General features: G+C 37.3%; 1 protein-coding gene across 2 annotated transcripts in view; it reads left to right on the top strand.

The window, feature by feature from the left end:
- Nucleotides 1-20,082, top strand: part of lrpprc (leucine-rich pentatricopeptide repeat containing) — a 135,607-nt gene that overhangs the window by 72,644 nt on the left and 42,881 nt on the right. For both annotated transcript variants that reach the window (XM_059985716.1, XM_059985717.1), the window contains exons 21-25: nt 1,266-1,396; nt 1,653-1,738; nt 2,775-2,982; nt 15,339-15,463; nt 16,671-16,777. In XM_059985716.1, the coding sequence (XP_059841699.1) occupies nt 1,266-1,396; nt 1,653-1,738; nt 2,775-2,982; nt 15,339-15,463; nt 16,671-16,777 (657 nt within the window). The remainder of the gene's footprint in view (nt 1-1,265; nt 1,397-1,652; nt 1,739-2,774; nt 2,983-15,338; nt 15,464-16,670; nt 16,778-20,082) is intronic.

The following is a 20,082-nucleotide window of genomic DNA, read 5'->3' as shown; positions in this document are numbered from 1 at the left end:
AAACTGTGTCTCTGTTAATAAAGTCCAGCATCCCACGCGCTTTTTAAGCACTTTCACAAGCTGTTTTGTCATGGCATAAAGCATAAAATCCATATTCAATGTCTTCTGTAAAATTCATGATTTTATTTCTGTGGCTAGATCCAGGCAAGTACATTGTGAAGATTAAAAAAAAAAGTACTTTTACATGAATGAGTGTAATTATGTAACTGGATAAGGTGCCTCAATGGCCAGAAGTTCCAGGCCTTTACAGAAATCCATAATGAAGAAGCTGCCTCATTTCTAGGATGTTATATTCACAGAAGTTCAGCCCTTTGTGGTACCATGTGCCATCGTTCATTTTTGCCAGTGGGTGCTGATGGGGCACTTGAAAGAAGTAGGTGAGAAGAAAATTACTAAATCAAATTTTGTTCCTATTCTACAAGATTTTCACACACTGACTGTTAAATAACTGCCAGGTCCAAGATCATTGCTTGGACCCCGAAACCAATCTGAACCCAAGAATCTTGAAGACAATTATAGTTTTTCACAACTGCTGTGGCTGACATAATATACTTCAGTACAGAGGTACTCCACTGCTTTGAATGAATGTTTCTCAGATGATAGTTGTTTGGTTCAGGACAAGTTCTCGTTCATCAGACATCAGCCCATGTATCCCCAGTAGCTTCTCTGGTGATTGTGGAATCAGAATCAACTTTATTATCACCGACTAGTATGTTTTGAATGTTATTGTTTTGCAAAGACTAAAATTTGCTGTGAACTACTCCCTACAAATATGTTGCCAAGATTACTGCAAATTCCATCTCCTATGTGTGAACTACATTTTCACATGAATATGTGAGATTCCATAAATTTACCATGCTTGAAATTAAGCTGACTAAAATTAATAATTCATGTTGAATGATGGTCTGTTTTTACAGTTTTGTACATAAACAGATTCAGGAGAAAAGGTTAAGAAATACCTAAATATTGTAACAAGATCAGTTTCAAACTGAATAAAAATAGTTGTGTGTCTTTATGTAATTAATACTTGATCCATAGGGAATGTACTAGATATTCTCTGGGCCCACTCAAATTATTTTCAATAATTACCCTTGTGATTTGTTTGGCCTGCAATATTTTTAAATGTGTAATAATTGAATGTACTGATCAGGTAACTAAAACTGCAGCAACATCTGTAGGAGTTTTGCATGAGAGGAAATGTGAGCTTCATATTATACAGCTAATATCCCTTCAGCAGAATAGCTTTATATTCCTTCTCTCTTTAGAATATGCAAAAAGCCCTTGAAGTGAAAGCTCAATATGAATCGGACATGGCTATCGGTGGCTATGCTGCACTAATAAATCTTTGCTGTCGACACGATAATGTAGAAGAAGCACTGAACCTGAAACGAGAAATGTAAGTACACTAGTGCAGAAATATGTCAGATTAATTTATGCTGATATTCAGACCTTCTTGCCTTAAACAAGCAGTAATATTTAAACCTCCTTCATAAAATCTTAATCAGAACCCAGGCCATGGTTAAATTAAAAGTGAGAGGTGCTATATGTTGATTTTTATATATTATGAAGTTAGGCATTACATTACTAAAATATATGGAGGTAATAGATAAAGTGCTCTTGAAAAGCTAATTCTTTTCTTTCTGAAATTTAAGGGACCGTAAAGATTCTTCGGTTAGCCTTGATACAAATAAGTACTTGGCACTCGTGAGGATCCTAGCCAAGCATGGTAAATTAGAAGGTAAGCTATCTGCTTGTGATGAACAGGGGTAGAGAGTAAGAAGTCACCTCTTAGAAATAATTACCGCTGCATCTACATCTCTGGAAAGTGAGAGTTTTATTTTAGGTTGGGGTATGTCATGCATTCAATGGTTATATTAAAATACTGTATAATAATTTTCTTGTAACAACTAGCACCATTTGTGGACAGCATAGGCCATTACAGTAGCTCAAATGTTTCGACAAGCTTAGTATTTGCGTTTTGCCCAGCATTATTTTTTTTAATGCTTTTTAGGGTTGAGCAACATGACAAGGCATTCCACTTGTATTAACGGTTTTTATTTTTGATTTTGGCATAGTGTATCAAACTGATAAAATGTTGCACAACATGTAGAAACCTGGTTTAATCTTTTTGATAATTTCAAAGTTATATTAGAACTTAATGACTAATCACTTTATTAGTCATCGTGTTTGATTTTGTTAGAATCAGCAAATGAGTTATGTATGTTCTAAAATCAAACCCAGTCTATTCAGATTATCAAACCTTAGTTTTTAAATGTAGACTTTTAGGAAGCTTTTCCTCTCTAAGACTGGATAATTAGTATCGGCTCTGCAAACAGACTGTATCGGTATCAAGCCATTAGTCTTGATGTAAATACAGTGTAAACACATCTTAATTATCTGGCCTCGTGACAAACCATCTGCTAGAGAAACAATAGTGTGATTTAGCAGATGTTATCATTGAAGGATAAAAGCATCCATTTAGTGAGATTGTACAGCTACAGGGCAGGCTGTGCAGGGTTATACAGTGCAGAGTGGGCACACAGATACTGCCTATAATTTGTAGTCACAGTAGCGGAGAAATGATAAAATCATGCCATTGTGGTGTATAATTGTAGTCTCGGATATATACACAAGTAATAATTAAGTTGAAATCTGAATTATACTCCAGAATTTGCATTCTTGCTTAGTTAAAATGCCTTTTTTTTCAAAAAAGGGAGTTTGTTTTCCTCTTGAATAAATTTTAACTGGAGACTTTTTTCTGTTTTGCCTTATAGATGCTGTTTTGATCTTAAAAGAGATGAAAGAGAAAAAAATTGTTCTTCGAGACTCAGCATTTTCTTCATTCTTCCATATCCTGAATTCTGCTGCCTTGAAGGGAGAAGTGGAGACAGTGCAATGGCTACATGAATCCATTGTAAACTTGGGGTTAGCCAAGGCCACTGCTAATCTCAGTTCACCACTCATTACAGTCTATCTCGATCAGTAAGTTACAAATACCAAAATTAACATTACCTGGTAGTAACAAGTTAAATGTGCTCCTGAATGAAGAACTATCCTTGCCCCCTGAATTGTTCTGGTATTTATTTTCACAATGCTTTATTTTGTTGGAGGAGCTTAATTGTTATTGCAAATTAAAATCCATTTTCTTAGCTATTAGTTAAGAATTGAAGTGTCTTAAAGTTAAGTATTTTTTAGAGTGAGATTTGTGAGGAACTTTAAGCCTTGCTTTGCAATGTTTCAAGAGCTGGCATGAACTGTGCAATGCTATGCGAGTACTGGCTAAACTTCAGGTTGAGAAAACCCTCTTAATTCCTTTCTGTTTGCAGTTAGAACTCCAAAACAATTAACTTCATTGTCATGGGTGCCATTGCACTCTGAATTTTTATATCTTATCTGTGTCATGTCAGAATGGCTTCAGTTTACAACACTATGATGCAGCTAGGCTGTAAAAATTGAGAGTACAATAGCACTAAAGACATTGAAATTATTTTATATATGATGCCAGTGACACCCAATTTTTCTGATTATGATCTCTATCCTCTTCCTTATCAGTCTGTTGAGAAACATTGAAAATTTGGAGTAGATCATTCAGCCCTCTGAACCTGCTATTCAATACTATCTTTGCTGATTTTTTTTATCCCAACAGCATATGCACATCCTCTCTTTTTTGCATCCTGAAATTTAATTATCTCCTTAATTATGTTCAGAGATTTGGCCTTCATGGCCTTATGAGGTGGAAAATTACCCAGCTTCTCCACCCTTTGAGAGAAAAAATTTGTCATCTCAATGCAATCTTGAAGAAGTTAGTTTTGAAGATCAGTGGGAAAACCAAATTCAATGCAAACTCCGTCCTCTCCCATGGCACTGTTAGTGGTTCAGTCGTCCCATTTACATCCTCAGCATCCTGTTTGTCCCCTTTGAATATTGGCTTGAGTTGGATCCCAGAGGTTCCTACCACATCCTTGTTCTCTATTCTTGCATTCCCTATCCCTGCATTTGCATATCTGCATGGTCCCTGATTTCCCCCAACCTTGACTGAAAATTTTGGATTATGCTCTATGTAGTGTTGTGGTTAGCATGACAGTATTATAGCTGAGGGTGTTGGAGTTTGGACTTCAATTCCAACGTTATCTGTAGGGAATCTACATTCCTTCCTGTGACTTTTTTTTCGTAAGCTCTGATGTTTCCTCCTACAGTCCGAAGACATGCCAGTTGGTGAATTGATCATTGTAAGTGCTCCCGTAATTAGGCTCATATTAAATCAGGACTTCATGACTGCATGGCTTGAAAGGCTGAAGTGGCTTATGTCCACACTGTATTTCCATAAATATCCCTATGAATATTCCACTAACTGCTTTGCTGTGCAATACCCTTTTGCCTTCAAATATTTAGTCCTCGTTTTTCAAACTATTTATTTAAATCTTTTCCTTGATTCCCTCAGTCTTTGTAATGAACATGCCTTCATTTGACTTGGCATAGATGTACTTGTCTGGGTTTCGTTATGGGAAGCAAATCTCTGAACTACGTGAAGTACTTTGGCAGTAGTCTAATAATTTTTAGTTTGTTAAATTCTGTTCTTAATTTCATTTGCTTTTGTTCACAATTTATGAAAATTGTCTTGTAGAAATTGTATATCTTTATAATCTGGAGATATCTCCAGTCAATGAAAATCAAAAGGATTGCAGAATTAAAACCACAGGCAACTTAGCAGGTCAGGAAGCATCAGAGGGAAGTGTCAATGTTAGAGCTCAAGGACAACATTCTGACTAAAATACAGCCTGATCTGCTCAGTGTTTTGAACATTTTTTGCTCACTGGAAGTTAAATCAAGTTAACAGTTAAAAAAGGAACATTTTAAAGTAATATTTGTCTTTTAACTATATATGATATAATTTAAATTTCAAGCTGAGTGAATATGTTCAACTTTTACATGCACCTCTTGCAAACAAAAAGAAACATCATAACTTGTTGCATTTTTGATAACGTGAAAATTTTAAATGATTTTCTGTAATAATTAATCATTATTTATTTGAAGTGAATTTTTGCCTAATGAGTTGATGATAACAGTCTTGGCATCAATCATTTTAAAAATGTTTATTTTTTTGATTTTCATTCATTTTCTGTTTGCTTAATCTGAAGGTTGACAGCATCTGTCAATTTTGGGGGGAACTTGCATGTATGTTGCTAAGTCTGGCAGTACGGAGCAGACAAATTTACATACTCAATTGAAATGACATGATCATTGAACTGTTCTGCATTAATGATAGTATCCGCTGACATTAATTCAGCTTCTTCTCATGGGCCGGGTTTAATAACTCCTTCAAGATGGCTTCCCTCATGTCGTCATCAACCTTTTGACTTTTATCCTCCTTATGCAAATATGCACTCTTAATTTTTCTTGAGAGCTACAGATGATAAGTTTTCATGGTTCAGTGGAATGTATGATGTGGAACAATCACTTTGGGTATGCATTTTAATATATTAATAGTTTAATTTGCTGTTTTTTTGCCAATGGCAGTTGAAAGAGGCAAATTGCATACTGATGGTCAGCATGGAGTCCCTGACAGAAACATCCAATGTGCACATTTTCTCAAATTCCTTACAATAGGCTAACAGTTCTTTGTGTAATCAGCTGAACAAATATTCTAAATACATCTTAGTTTTCTTGTTATATTTCACTTCATTCTTTCTTTTAATACAGTGCCTCATGGGGATGTAGTGATTTGTTTGCACTCTGCATAACTCAGCATTCTTAAACAGGGCAACATAAATGAATGCATCTGAGGCACTATTCTAGCAAAGCTTAAACTCCATTGTGTACTTTCCCCTGGAATTCATTGTATAGCAATCAATCACAAAAATCCAAGTTGTTTTTTCATTATGAATTACAGTGCCATCCAGACTGAGAGCTAACGTGGAATGGACTTTTAATTGAACCAGCCACTATTCTAGACGTCTTGTTCAATTTTACAACAGGCAACAAGTCACAGCATAAAATGGAGCTTAAAATGGATTTTGGAGTGAATAGAGCATTCATTTTGAGAGTCCAGGCTTGGAGAGGCTTGGAACTATTGTGGTACTGGGTCAAAAGCAGGTGTTGACTGAATTGGAGATTTGAGATACTTTGCTTGGGCAGTATTAAGAAAATGTGCAGGAATACTGCTCACCTCTGTTCTAGGAGTGCCTCATATATACAAAGTGCAGAGGTGCTCCATTCTTCAACTGAGGCATTCCTGTCCCTAATTAGCTCTTCAGATTGTCAAGCTTGTCAGCTCAGTACTTCAGGAGAATGATTGAAGTGTCAATTCAGAATGTAAACAATTGAGCTTACTCTGTTCTATGAGGTATATGGAGTAAAATTATCATGCCATTCAAAGTATTGTTTTGAGAATGGGGCTTTATATTTAAGTAGATGCTAATGAAATATTTTGATGGGGGAGGGGAGGGGAACAAGTAAATGCATAGGTAAGAGAAAAAGGACACCAGTTTCTCTAAAATGAACACAACTATCAGCCACGACTAATTAAGAACGAAGTGTTATTGTAAATATCTTGTGATATTTTGTTAGTCTGACAGATATACAATGGTTTAATGGCACAGCCATGGTCTCTACTTTGCATATTTTGACCAGAAGCAGCAATTTATTAGAATAAAGTATTTCAAACTGAGAATACTTGATCCTTAAAGTTTTTTTCCTATTTATCCGACTGAGGCACAAAACAGAAATGAAAGTTTGTTGTTGGGAATGCGTCTGTTCGTTCCACCCCCCCTCCCATTTCAAACTGCGTTCTAATGATAGTGAAGACTTCAGTGTAGCTTGCTTTATTTTTTAAACTCGTTTTATTTTGCAATTATGAACTTAGCATCATCAGCAATGAAGGACAAAAGTAGTTCATTTGCTTTGCAGAGACAGGACACTGATAAGGTGATTTTTCGTCAAGGATCATTGGGTTGTAATTAAGTTGCATTCATGGCTATTGCATTTTGAAGGATGATTGGTAAATGACAGGCTTCATGTGCTTAGCATGGACAGCGCTAGCAATTTTTTCTGTCCCTGTCAGAAAATCCTGTTGAGGCTGATAATGTAAATGCAGCATATTATTCTGAACAAAAGAGCAGGGAAATGAGCTATCTTGTCTAGTCATTCAGTTGTTTAACAGTGACTTCCAGTTAGACTTAATTGGTTGGAAAGCACTTGACATGTGAAGTTACAGCTATTTCGAAAGCGTGTTTGAGTAAATTTTAAAGTAAGTGACAGCTAAATTGTACCTAGGGAAATTATAAAGCCTTCAACACAGTTAATTTTTTGAGGATTAGTTGTAATTGCAACACCAGTCTCCTTGAAGATTCCTCATTATGTCTAATGAACAGCGAAACATTTAGCTCAGTAAAGAGCCAGTCCTTTAAATCTATGATTGTGCAAAACTGATTGTACCATGTAGAATTGATTTCCCTGTACACTAACATCTGATTTAGATTTGCAGATTGGGATTTGTTACACAAGTGTTTCTTTTTACCTCCAATTTCTTTCTCTTCCACCATCCCCCATTTTATTTTGCTCCTTTCCCTGAGGTTTTCAGCTTCAAAAGACAAGCTTTTCAATCAGTAAAACTGTCATGAATTGCCACTTAACTGAAGCTTTTAACCTAACGTTACCACATGGCAATTAAAATCAACAGTCGACAGTGTTTCCTTACATTATATAAAAATGAACTGTCTCTTGCTCTTCCATTGTAAAGTTCTTCATCACTGAATAAATGGGGCTAAGCAGTTGAATAGCAGCTGTAAGCTTTTCACGGCAGTGCTCTATTGTTTGACTCGTCTGTTGCTTTTATTTAGTTGCACCATCCATTCACAGATAAAAATTAACCTGTAATTTTGTCTTCATACAAAATGACAAAAATTTGAATGTCTCAGTACGGTTCCACTCACTGTACTGTAAACATGGCTTGAGAAGGGTATAAGGTACATATCTATCATGTGAAGCCCCATTTACACAGAAGAAAAACACTGTGTTCGATTGTAATGATCCCTATTTAGTTCATTTTTGTACTTGAGGCATTTAAAAAATTTTTTTGCAATATTTAGTATGTTCACTTAACATTCACGTAACAGGCATTTAATGACAACAGAGGCTTTGCCTTTATTTTGTTTTTAATCAATTCTCAACTAGATAAAGTAGGTAAGGCATCTGGATTTGGAATACTGAAGCCATATATGTTCCCCCTCCCAACCCGCCTGCAAATTCACAATTTTGTTAGAAATATCCAACAGCAGAATGTTCCACCAGAATGCCTTTATGGTCTTTAGAAACTATTTAAGTCTTGGCTGACGATGTTGTCCAACTGCTGTAGTGCATTAAGTAATTTCTTCATATTTCTGCCCTTCAATTTGAGAGATTAAACCAAATGTATCACCTGTATAATCTGATTACAAATGTGTATCAAACTGACAGCATGTCACCTATGAGGAGAAGTTAATTGGAGAGAGAGCAGACTTTGGAAATTTTGGTTTGGAATTTGGCTTTGGTAGAGATTGACTGAAAGTTGTGTGTGGAAATTATTTGAGTTGGTTTAAAATGATGAAAACTGTGACCTAGAGCTTTAAGAATAGCTATTTATCATGGTATGGGTTGGACTCATATTTCAATGATTGTTTTAAACATTTTAAAACATACTTCAATCAAATGGAACTAGCGTCATGACTAGGACATGAGTACTTTTAAGTTGCTATTCTTACTGCAAGTGGGGATGCGATTTTATTAAAAGGCAGTGAACCAAATAGGACTGATGATACTGTGTAATCTGACGAGTTTTACCTGAACATTCAAATCTGGATTGTACTTGAACATTCAAACCTGGATTGTATGGAAGTTAAGTTTTGTATTTATTGAAATGAAGAATGAATGCATTTTTTCTTTAAAACAAAACGCCTACAAGCCTTTTTTATTACCAATTATTAGTTATCCTTGTAAAAACAGCATGAATTTAATTTTGAGATCCCCTATCATGTTAACAGATCTTCAATTCAACGTAATTCATCTCCACATTACCTTTTTTAAAAAAAAATCCATTGTTTTAAAACCATAAGACATAGGAACAGAATTAGGCAATTTAACCCATTGAGTCTGCAACACCATTCAATCATGGCTGATCCTTTCCCCCGCTCCTCAGCCCCACTCCCCATAACCTTTGATGTCATGGCCGATCAAGAATCTATCAATCTCTGCCTTACATACACCAAACAACCTGGCTTCCACAGCTGCCTATGATAACAAATTCACCATCCTTTGCCTGAAGAAATTTCTCTGCATTCACCCCTCTATCCTGAGGCGGTGCCTTTTGTCCTAGTCTCCCCCACCATGGGAAATATCTTTTCCATATCTAGGCCTTACAACATTCTGAAGGCTTCGATGAGATCCCCCCTCATCCTTCTAAATTCTAGCAAGTACAGGCCCAAACATCAAGCATTCCTCATATGATAACTTTTTCATTCCTGGAATCATCTTTGTGAACCTCCTGAACCCTCTCCAGTGCTAGCACATCTTTTCTTAGATAAGGATGCCAAAACTTTTCACATTACTCCAGGTGAGGCCACATCAGTACCTTATAAAGCCTCAGCATCAAATCTCTGATCTTATATTCTAGACCTCTTAAAGTGATTGCTGACATTGCAGTTTCCTTCCTCACTACTGACTCAACCTGCAAGTTAACTGTTAGGGTGTTCTGCACAAGGGTTCCCGAGCCTCTTTGGAACTCAGATATTTGGATTTTCTCTCAGTTTAGAAAATAGTGTGCACATTTATTTCTTTTACCAAAGTACATCACCATGTATTCTCCAACATTGTATTTCATTTGCCTCTTGCTGGCTCATTGTCTTAATCTCTAAGTTCTTCTGCAGTCTTTCTGTTTCCTCAACACTAACTGCCCCTCCACCAATCTTTGTATCTTCTGCAAACTTGGCAGTAAATCCATGTATTCCATCATCTAAATCATGATATACAGCATAAAAAGAAGTGGTCCCAACACTGACCCTTGTGGAACACCACTAGTCACTGGCATAAAACCAGAAAAGGATCATTTTATTCCCACTTGCTGCCTCCTACCAATCAGCTAATGCTCTAACCATATTAGTAACTTTCCTGTAATACATTGGGCTCTTAACTTTGTAAGCAGCCTCATGTGTGGCATCATGTCAAAGCCCTTCTCAAAATCCAAGTACACAACATGCACTGCATCCCCTTTATCTATACTGCTTGTAATCTCCTCAAAGAATTCGAACAGGTTTGTCAGGCAGGATTTTCCCTGAAGGAAACCATGCTGACTTTGTACTATCTTGTCCAGTGTCACCAAGTACTCAATCACCTCATCTCTAACAATTGACTCTAACATCTGAGGTCAGGCTAACAGGTCTCTAACTTCCTTTCTGCTGCCTTCCTCCTTTCTTAAAGAGTGGAGTGACATTTGCAATTTTCTAGTCCTCTGGAACCCATGCCAGAATTCAATGATTCTTGAAAGATGCCTCCACAATCTCTGCCACTACTTCTTTCAGAACACTAAGGTACAGTTCACCTGGTCTGGGTGACTTGTGCATCTTTTAGGCCTGTCAGCTTCTTGAGCATCTTCTCCCTTGTAACTAACTGCATTCACTTTCATTCCTTCACACCTTTCAACACCTGGCACCCTGCTGGTGTCTGCCACACTGATGCAAAATATTCATTTAGTTCATCTGCTATCTCCTTGTCCCCTGTTATTATTTCTCTGGCTTCATTTTCTAGAGATCCTATATCCACTGTAATCTCTTTTTTAATATATTTAAAAAAAATTTTTTTCTATCCAGCTTGATATTGTTTGCTAGCTTGCTGTCATATTTAATCTCCCCCCCCCCCCAATGATTCTTTTAGTTGCTCTGTAGGTGTTTAAAAGCTTCTCAATCCTCTACTTTCCTGCTAAATTTTGCTTTGTTGTTTGCCCTCTCTTTTGTTTTTACACTACCTTCGACTTTCCTTGTCAGCCATGGTTATACTGTTTTGCCTTTTAAGTATTTCTTTGTTTTTGGACTACATCTATCCTGCCCCTTCCTCATTTTTCTTAGAAACTCTCACCATTGCTGCTCTGTTGTAATTGCTGCCAGCATCTCCTTCCCATTTACTTTCACCAATTTCTCTCTCATACCACTGTAATTTCCTTTAGTCCACTGAAATACCACTACATCAGATTTTACTTTATTTCCCTATTAAATTTCAAGTTGAACTCAATCAAGTTGGGACCATTGTCTCCTAAGGGTTCCTTACCTTAAGCTCCCTAACCACCTCTAGGTCATTACTTAATACCCAGTCCATTATAATTGATCTCCTAGTAGGCTCAACAACAAACTACTCTGAAAAGCCATCTCATAGGTATTCAACAAATTCACTCTCTTGAGGTCCATTACCAACCTGATTTTCCCAATCAACCTGCATGTTAAAATTTCCCATGATGATCATAATATATTGCCCTTTTTATATGCCTTTTCTTTTTCCCGTTGTCTGTATTCCACATCCCAGCTACTGTTTGAAGGCCTGTATATAATTGCCATCAGGGTCCTTTTACCCTTACAGCTCCCAAACTCAATGCACAAGGATTCTACATTTTCTGATCCTGTGTCACATATTTCTAATGATTTTATGCCATTCTTGACCAGCAGAGCCATGCCACTTCCACTACCTAACTTCCTATCCCTCTGATACAACATGTAACCTTGGACATTCAGCTCCCAATTGCAACCATCCTTCAGCCACGATTCAGTGATGGCCACAACATTATACCCGGCCATCTGTAAAAGTGTAACAAGATCATCCAACTTATTTCTTATACTCTGTGCACTGAGTTTTGCAACTTATTCTATTTACTTGTTCTTCGTTTCTTGTTCAAGTAAGCCAACCGTGATGAAAATCTTGTCATTATGCTCATTTATACACATGCTTTCTTCTAAGACTGTCAATTTCTGCTTTGTGTAAGAATAGTGTCTCTGCTACTACTGTTGTATTCCACTTTTGTGTCATCTGTTGGTTCATTTCCTCCACAAAACTTATTTTGCTTTTGGATCCTTAACCAAAATGTTTGATGCTTGTAAATCTTCCAGTCTTGCATGCTCAAAGCCATCTCTTTGCTATATTTCATTTTCTTGTTTTACAATTGGTAATTGAAACCCTTGTTCCCATGTACTTCCTGGCCTCTCACCACTTGGCAATAAACCCCGCTCATGATCGTTTAGAACTGAGGTGCATAGAAAGCTTTCCTCTCAGAAAGTGGTAATTTTCTGGAATATTGCACCCCTGGGGGGTTATGGAGTTGAGAACCCTGGAAGTACTTTTTTTTAAAAAGTAGATACATTTTTGAAGATTTTGGAAATTGAAGGCTATAGGGAATTGGCACAGAGGAGGTCTTGAGCCCAAGGGGAATATTAGCTGTGATATTGATTGCAGTCCTTGTTAGAGGGGTGAGGTGTCTTACTTCTGCTGTCTCATTGAGTATGCATTCTTATCTCCCCGCATCTTTTGATTCTATCCTTTTACATGCACTTTGGGAGAGTTGTCAATTTTGATTGTACTACTCTTTCAAAATTTCTCAGTTTTTTTGAATTGATATAGTTTATTTGAGTGTTGAGATGTTTTATCAGGTTGTTATTTGTAGTCAAGTTATTCCTTTTGGAAAAACTAAGAAAATTGTATGAGAAACTGGAAACAGAGTGGACTATTTGACTCTTCAAACATCCTCTGATGTTCAATATGGTCAAGGCTGATCGAACGTCAGCCTCAATTCTTCTCCTGTACCAAATCCCAAATTGCCTTCAGTCCTTCAATCCTCTAAAATAATTATCTACCTTCAGTTCAAGTACTTATAATAAATTAGCCTGCACAACTCTCTGGGGAAGAGAATTCCAGAGATTAACTCAACTGCGAGAAGAACTGTATGGATACTTAAGTTTTATGTATAAACTGCACCAGTATTAAAGCTGGTTCCCCACCCTTCTTTTAAGTTCTCCAACTAATGAAAGCATTTGACTTGTATCCTGTTATGTTATCTTATGTTTCAAGAATATCATCCATGCCTTACAGCAACACATCGGAAGTTCTGGGGGAGCTCAGCAGTAGGACAGCATCTAGGAAGGAAAATGAACAATGGACATTTTGGGTCAAAATCCTTCATTAGAACTCATTCATTTTTTGATATTCAGCACTCAATATCTTTGACTTTAAGAGATTTTGTTAGGCAGTAGAGTTTAAAAAACATAACGTTTGAAAAAATGTTTACATGTAGATTTACTCCAGGTTTACATGTAACTTAAGTTGCTTTTGGTACAAGAAAAATCACAATTTCACAAGTTCTTATTTAGGATCTTGTTTTAACTGCAGGAACAGGACTTGTGGATTTTGTGCAATGTCTGAGGAGGTACAAGAGTTGTTTCCAATGGATTTTAACAGAAGTGAAGTGAGAGTAAATGTTGAAATAGTATAATTGTAATTTTAACAATACCTTTCCATGGTTTAAAAATAGTTTGAGATCATTGCATTGTCTAATTGTTTATTAATTTACAATTCTGACAATGTTTGAAGGAATTAAGTTTGTAAAATTTGTGGATTTTCTAGCTGCCTGAGAATGTGCTTTGTCTCATTGTCAGATTTTGTGCTGATTTTATTTAAACAAAGATGCAACATGGGCCCTTTCGGCCCTCCGAGCCGTGCTGCCCAGTAGCCCACTGATTTAACCCTAGCCTAATCAGGACAATTTAGAATGACCAGTTAGCCTACACACAGTTTTTGTACTGTGGAAGGAAACCCATAAGCACTCGGGAAGAACATGCAAAATGTTTTCAAAGGACGCTGAAATTGAATTCTGAACTCTGACGACCAGAGTTGTAATAGCATCATACGCTACCATGGCACCCCAACAAATCTAGTCTGGGCAATATCTTATTCATGCAGTGCCTCAGTTCCATAGCAAAATGACCTGTTAGTATATTGTCTTTCTTGATCCTGTGAGGGGTGTCAATGGAATAATAATCATTTTCTGTCAATTTGTACAGGTCCTATTGGCCCATGGCTACCCACAAAATCAAATTGGTAAACCATGGACAGAGAAGATTCAACGCAAGGTCATAGCGTCATACAGCATAGAATGCAGGCCCTTGGGTCCCTGTTGACCAAGATGCCCATTGAAGCCCTTTTGCCTTTGTTAGCCCAATTCTTTCTATTCATTTCCTATCTATGTATCTGTCCAACTGTCTTTTTACAAGCTGTCCTTACACGACCTACTCTGGAAGCTTATACAATATACTTCCCATCAAAAATAAGTGTCTCACAGGTTGCTATTAAACCTATCTCCTTTCACTTTAAACCTGCACTTTGTGGTTCTTGATTCCTCAACCCTGGGGTGAAAGACAAGTACATTCACCCTATCATGATTTCATACAGCTCTGTGTGATCACCTTTCAGCCTCCCACACTCCATGGGGGAAAAGGTTGTTGCCTGTCCAACTTCTCCCTTTAACTGAATCCTTTGGTTCCTGGCAGCAACCTTGTAAATTGCTTGTGAGATGTATCTTCTTTGTAGCGGGGGAGCAAAACTGAACTCGTTCTTCAGTGGAACATAGTACTCACTGAGACTGTCATAGCAATCCAGACAGATCCACTTCTTTTTCCTCTTATAACTTCAGTTTATTTCCTTTGGCTCCCTTCCGAAAGCTACAGTTGATTCTGCTCTTACCACTACCCCCCGCAATGCATTCCAGACTTAAACTACTTCTTGTTTACATCGTGGCTCTTTTTAATATCCTCTGCAAAAACAAAAGCTGATTTAAAAACTGGAAAATCTTGTACATTACATAGTGAAGTAGTACCATTCCTACAGTGGATTCTTTTGGCACTGAGATGGGTCTGCACTAAAAAAAATAGATAAGTTAGAATACAATCCAGTGAGAATAGTGGTAGTGATTTTCATTGCACAGCTTCTCTGCCTTTTGTTCTCTCAATGGAGGTAATCATGCTGGGTTTCTTGTACAAGAAGGAGGATTATTATGATAAATATTGATGATTTTAAGACTTTCTGATCCAAAAAAAAGGGGATAGTGTCAATTTAAGCATATTGGCAGTGTATCTTGGTAATAAGAGGGGCATTTGTGAATTGGAAAATCTGAGGAATAATGTAACAGATATGGGAGCAATTTCTTAAGGAAAGATTGCCTTCTTAGCAATTTATCTTGAGTAGGCTTATTTAGCCAGATTACTATTATTTTGATTCATGCCTTTGAAGAAATGTTGCTATATGATATAACTGAAACTTTCTCGTTTCTTTTTCAGCGGGAATTTACCCGCAGCGCTAGATGCAGTTGTTGATTGTTACAAGAAGTACAACCATATGCCAAGGCTCCATGATGTTCTGTGCAGATTGGTTGAGCAGGGTGACACGGATCTCTTGCAAAAAGGTAACTAAGAAAGGGATTCTGTAAAGGCCTATCTGCAAATGTTTTCTGTTTCAACCAAATGCTCTTCCAACTAACTCAAATAATTTAGAATACCAATGCTCAAATTACAGTCTTTTTAACATCTATCTGTGCAATACTCTCCAAGATAAACAGGGTTTTGATTGATCATATGACTCGATTCACTACAGAGGGTTAGATTTGGAAGATAGGGTGAAAGTGTTATTCTGTGAAATTATAGTTATATAAAACATGATATAATGTATCATATATAGACAAGGTTACTTTTTAAGAATGACTAATTAAAGTACTGATAATTAAGTACTTTAACCCTCTGAAAGGCAATATATGCAAATTGTAACTTGTATTTTATGTCTTTTCAGGGAACTTGGGTAAAAGCATTCTTAGAATTTGGGGAATAAAATGTTTCAAGTGCATTCTGTTGATCATTAACATAGGAAAAAGTGGTTTAATTGCATGTAGCTTGTGCGATTTTGATATTATGATAGTTTGAAATGCAATCAGTTACACTGGGGGAAAAGTTTAATATTTTGGGTGCAAACCATTGCTATTCATAATAAATGCATTTATAACATTAACTAGGTATGTCACTATTTACTTGGTAACCCACATTTCAATTACCTTAACTTTGGGGAGCATCTAAGCATGTTAGATTTGGTGTTGGAAAGGAGTTTTCAAAATGATGGAAGTTGAGAATTAATTCTAGCACTTCACTCCAATATAAGGCTTTAAATTTAGGGAGTAAGGGAGTAAATGAGACATTTATATAGCGCTATTTATTGAAAATATGGATTATTTTTTGAAACACTTGGATGTATTGTAGTCCATTTTTAGGCTATCTTGTGTTTTGATTGCATGGAAAGGGTAACTGGGAAGGTCTTGCAAAATTGTATGAATGGATTCAGTGGTAACTGGATTTTCTACGTCAAAGGAGGCAAAGATGATTAATCAAAAGTAACTTAGCTTGTTAAGACAAGCTATTTTTTAAAGCTGCCTCCAGCTCCTGTGCAAAAATCTTTATTATTATTTTATATGTATGATATGTAAATTAATTATTTCCATCTTCCTCAGAAATGTGGAAACATGAATTTTAACAGAAAATTCTGATACCTTGCTGATATTTTTGAAGAGAAAATGTAATTTTAATTTTAACTATTGTTACAGTATTTAAATTTTTCTGTGCACACAGCTATGGATTTTGTGAACCAAGAACGCGGTGAAATGACAATGTTATACGACCTCTTTTTCGCTTTTCTTCATACTGGGAAATACAAAGAGGCCAGAAAAATTATCGAGGTGGGACTTCATCCTATTATGCTGTTCACACAGCCATTTTAGTTGGAACAATGAACGTCAATTAATATGCTGCACCCAAAATGAGTATTAGTCTAATTCTGACTGATGCAATTTAGTCTACAAATTGAATAATGTTAACCTTATTAGTGGTGATAAGTGTAGAATTTCTTTTTTGATGTCGACATAGTGTTGTAGAAAGAATTATAGCCATTGTTTCTGTTAGATGTTATTCAAATTTAAATATTTTTTTCTAGCTCCACTTGATTGAGTTGCTTCTTTTTACTAAATATTATGCTTGCATATTAAACCTGCAATTGTGGAAAAAAATAATTTAAACCTCCAGTCCTGGGTGTATAAAGTTCTTAATCCCCTTTACTGATCAATTCTTTTGTTGTGCTTAAAAGCAGTGGAATTTAATTTGCTGCAGACAGAGGGTGAATCTGGTCAGATTTACTGCAGGGCATGTCTAGCAGCAAATAATCAGCCAGTCTGATGCAGCATCATATTAAATTCAACTTTACTTTCCTGTAATTCCTTAAGCAGCTTATGATCAGCCAAAGGTGACTGATCACTCAACTAAATTTTGCATACTGTTTCTAGTCTTGATTAAAATCTTTCATAGCAATATAAAGGGATATTTTGGAGAAAAAAAAATCTTCCCTAGCTCTTACATTTGCTTTTCTTGGGACTGATGACATTAATAGCTTTTATGATTTAATAGGACATTGTAGGTGCATAATTTCTGAAGGATTGTCCTGTTTAATTTTTTAATCATTGTGGAAATCGATAAAATGTGGAGGCATTGTCTGTTTTTAATAATACATTGATACAGTCCTGGTAGCATTTTTATGAAAAGAGGGATAGGTTTTGGCTATTTGGCCCCTCAAAGTTGTGATTTGATTCAAAACTCCGTACCTTTTCTTCCACTTTGTCCACTTTCGTTCTATATTTCTTGTTACCCTTAACTGACAAAAATCAATTTATCTTAGTCTTGAAGTTACAGTTAATCCAGAATCCTCTGGATGAAAGGTTTCTATTGCCCCATGTATGGAAAATAGAACAGCTCTAATTTAAAGACTGTGCACCCTTGTCAGAATGGGGAAAGGAAAACAAACTGCTTTCATACTGGAGAGAATATTGGGTGGGCAACTGTTGAGTAGATAGGACAAAGGGAATATCTGTGACAGGTCACCTGGTTGATATGTTTATGTGGGGAAGTTTGAGGAAGAGAAGTGAATTGAAGGCTGTTAAAAAGAACATGCAGGAATATAGAAGTTGGGACATGCTCCTCAGGTCATGCTGTGCCAGTGGAGGTCGAAAACCAGCCTGCATCACAGATGATTGGATAGCTTCAGAAATGGCCATTGCTATTATGGATAAAATGTAAGTTATCTGAAGTTGCTAAACTGACAATCAAGTCTGGAAGGGTGCAATGCTTCCAGGCTGAAGGGGTCCTACCTCAAGCTTGTATTGGGGGCCTGTAACAGAACTAGAGGCAAAAGGTAGAATTTTTAAAAAATGGAATGGAGAATAAATGTGGCAGACAACATGGCACTCTGAGTTGCCATGTAGGCTGAATACACTTGGTTTTTGCATGGGAGACTGTGCACAAAATGTTGTGAACTAGATTGGAAAAATTGAGGTAATGTTGATAGACAAAAGAATATCACTTCCTTCCATGGCAGGTTGTGTCTGAAAAAATAAAGTTGAGTTGGAAAAGGAAGGTTCATGCATCTGAAAGGTGCGGTTGTCACTGATGACTGTTGATTAAAATGCATCGCCAAGTGTTGTTTCCAGTTGGGCCAGCACCAGTGTCACCTATTAGTATACATGTGGCTCAAGACAGAACTCTCTGGCAAAACCTTTGACAAGGTCAGCATGTTATAGTTCAGACTGTGTTCAACAAAGGCTTCTGGAGATTCAGTGTGAAAAGTACCACGGAGACTCATTGTGAAGAGTACCATGAAGATTCAGTGTGAAAAGTACCATGGAGACTCAGTATGAAGAGTACCATGAAGATTCAGTGTGAAAAGTACCATGGAGACTCAGTATGAAGAGTACCACGGAGACTCAGTGTGAAGAGTACCACGGAGATTCAGTGTGAAGAGTACCACTGAGACTCAGTATGAGGAGTACCACGGAGACTCAGTATGAAGAGTACCACGGAGATTCATTGTGCAGAGTACCATGAAGATTCAGTGTGAAAAGTACCACGGAGACTCAGTGTGAAGAGTACCATGAAGATTCAGTGTGAAAAGTACCACGGAGACTCAGTATGAAGAGTACCATGGAGACTCAGTGTGAAGAGTACCACGGAGATTCAGTGTGAAGAGTACCACGGAGATTCAGTGTGAAGAGTACCATGGAGATTCAGTGTGAAGAGTACCATGGAGACTCAGTGTGAAGAGTACCACGGATGCTCAGTATGAAGAGTACCACGGAGATTCATTGTGCAGAGTACCACGAAGATTCAGTGTGAAAAGTACCATGGACACTCAGTGTGAAAAGTACCATGGACACTCAGTGTGAAGAGTACCACAGAGACTCAGTGTGAAGAGTACCACGGAGACTCAGTGTGAAGAGTACCACGGAGATTCAGTGTGAAGAGTACCACGGAGATTCAGTGTGAAGAGTACCATGGAGATTCAGTGTGAAGAGTACCATGGAGATTCAGTGTGAAGAGTACCACGGAGACTCAGTGTGAAGAGTACCACGGAGACTCAGTGTGAAGAGTACCATGGAGATTCAGTGTGAAGAGTACCACGGAGATTCAGTGTGAAGAGTACCACGGAGATTCAGTGTGAAGAGTACCATGGAGATTCAGTGTGAAGAGTACCACGGAGACTCAGTGTGAAGAGTACCACGGAGACTCAGTATGAAGAGTACCATGGAGATTCATTGTGCAGAGTACCATGAAGATTCAGTGTGAAAAGTACCATGGAGACAGTGTGAAGAGTACCACGGAGATTCATTGTGCAGAGTACCATGAAGATTCAGTGTGAAAAGTACCACGGAGACTCAGTATGAAGAGTACCACGGAGACTCAGTGTGAAGAGTACCACGGAGATTCAGTGTGAAGAGTACCACGGAGACTCAGTGTGAAGAGTACCACGGAGATTCATTGTGCAGAGTACCATGAAGATTCAGTGTGAAAAGTACCACGGAGACTCAGTGTGAAGAGTACCATGAAGATTCAGTGTGAAAAGTACCACGGAGACTCAGTATGAAGAGTACCACGGAGATTCAGTGTGAAGAGTACCATGGAGACTCAGTGTGAAGAGTACCATGGAGACTCAGTGTGAAGA

This window comes from Hypanus sabinus, chromosome 12, assembly GCF_030144855.1.
Source record: "Hypanus sabinus isolate sHypSab1 chromosome 12, sHypSab1.hap1, whole genome shotgun sequence".
NCBI lineage: Eukaryota > Metazoa > Chordata > Chondrichthyes > Myliobatiformes > Dasyatidae > Hypanus > Hypanus sabinus.
The sequence above is the reverse complement of the archived record's forward strand: the minus strand, read 5'-3'. Positions and strand labels throughout refer to the sequence as shown.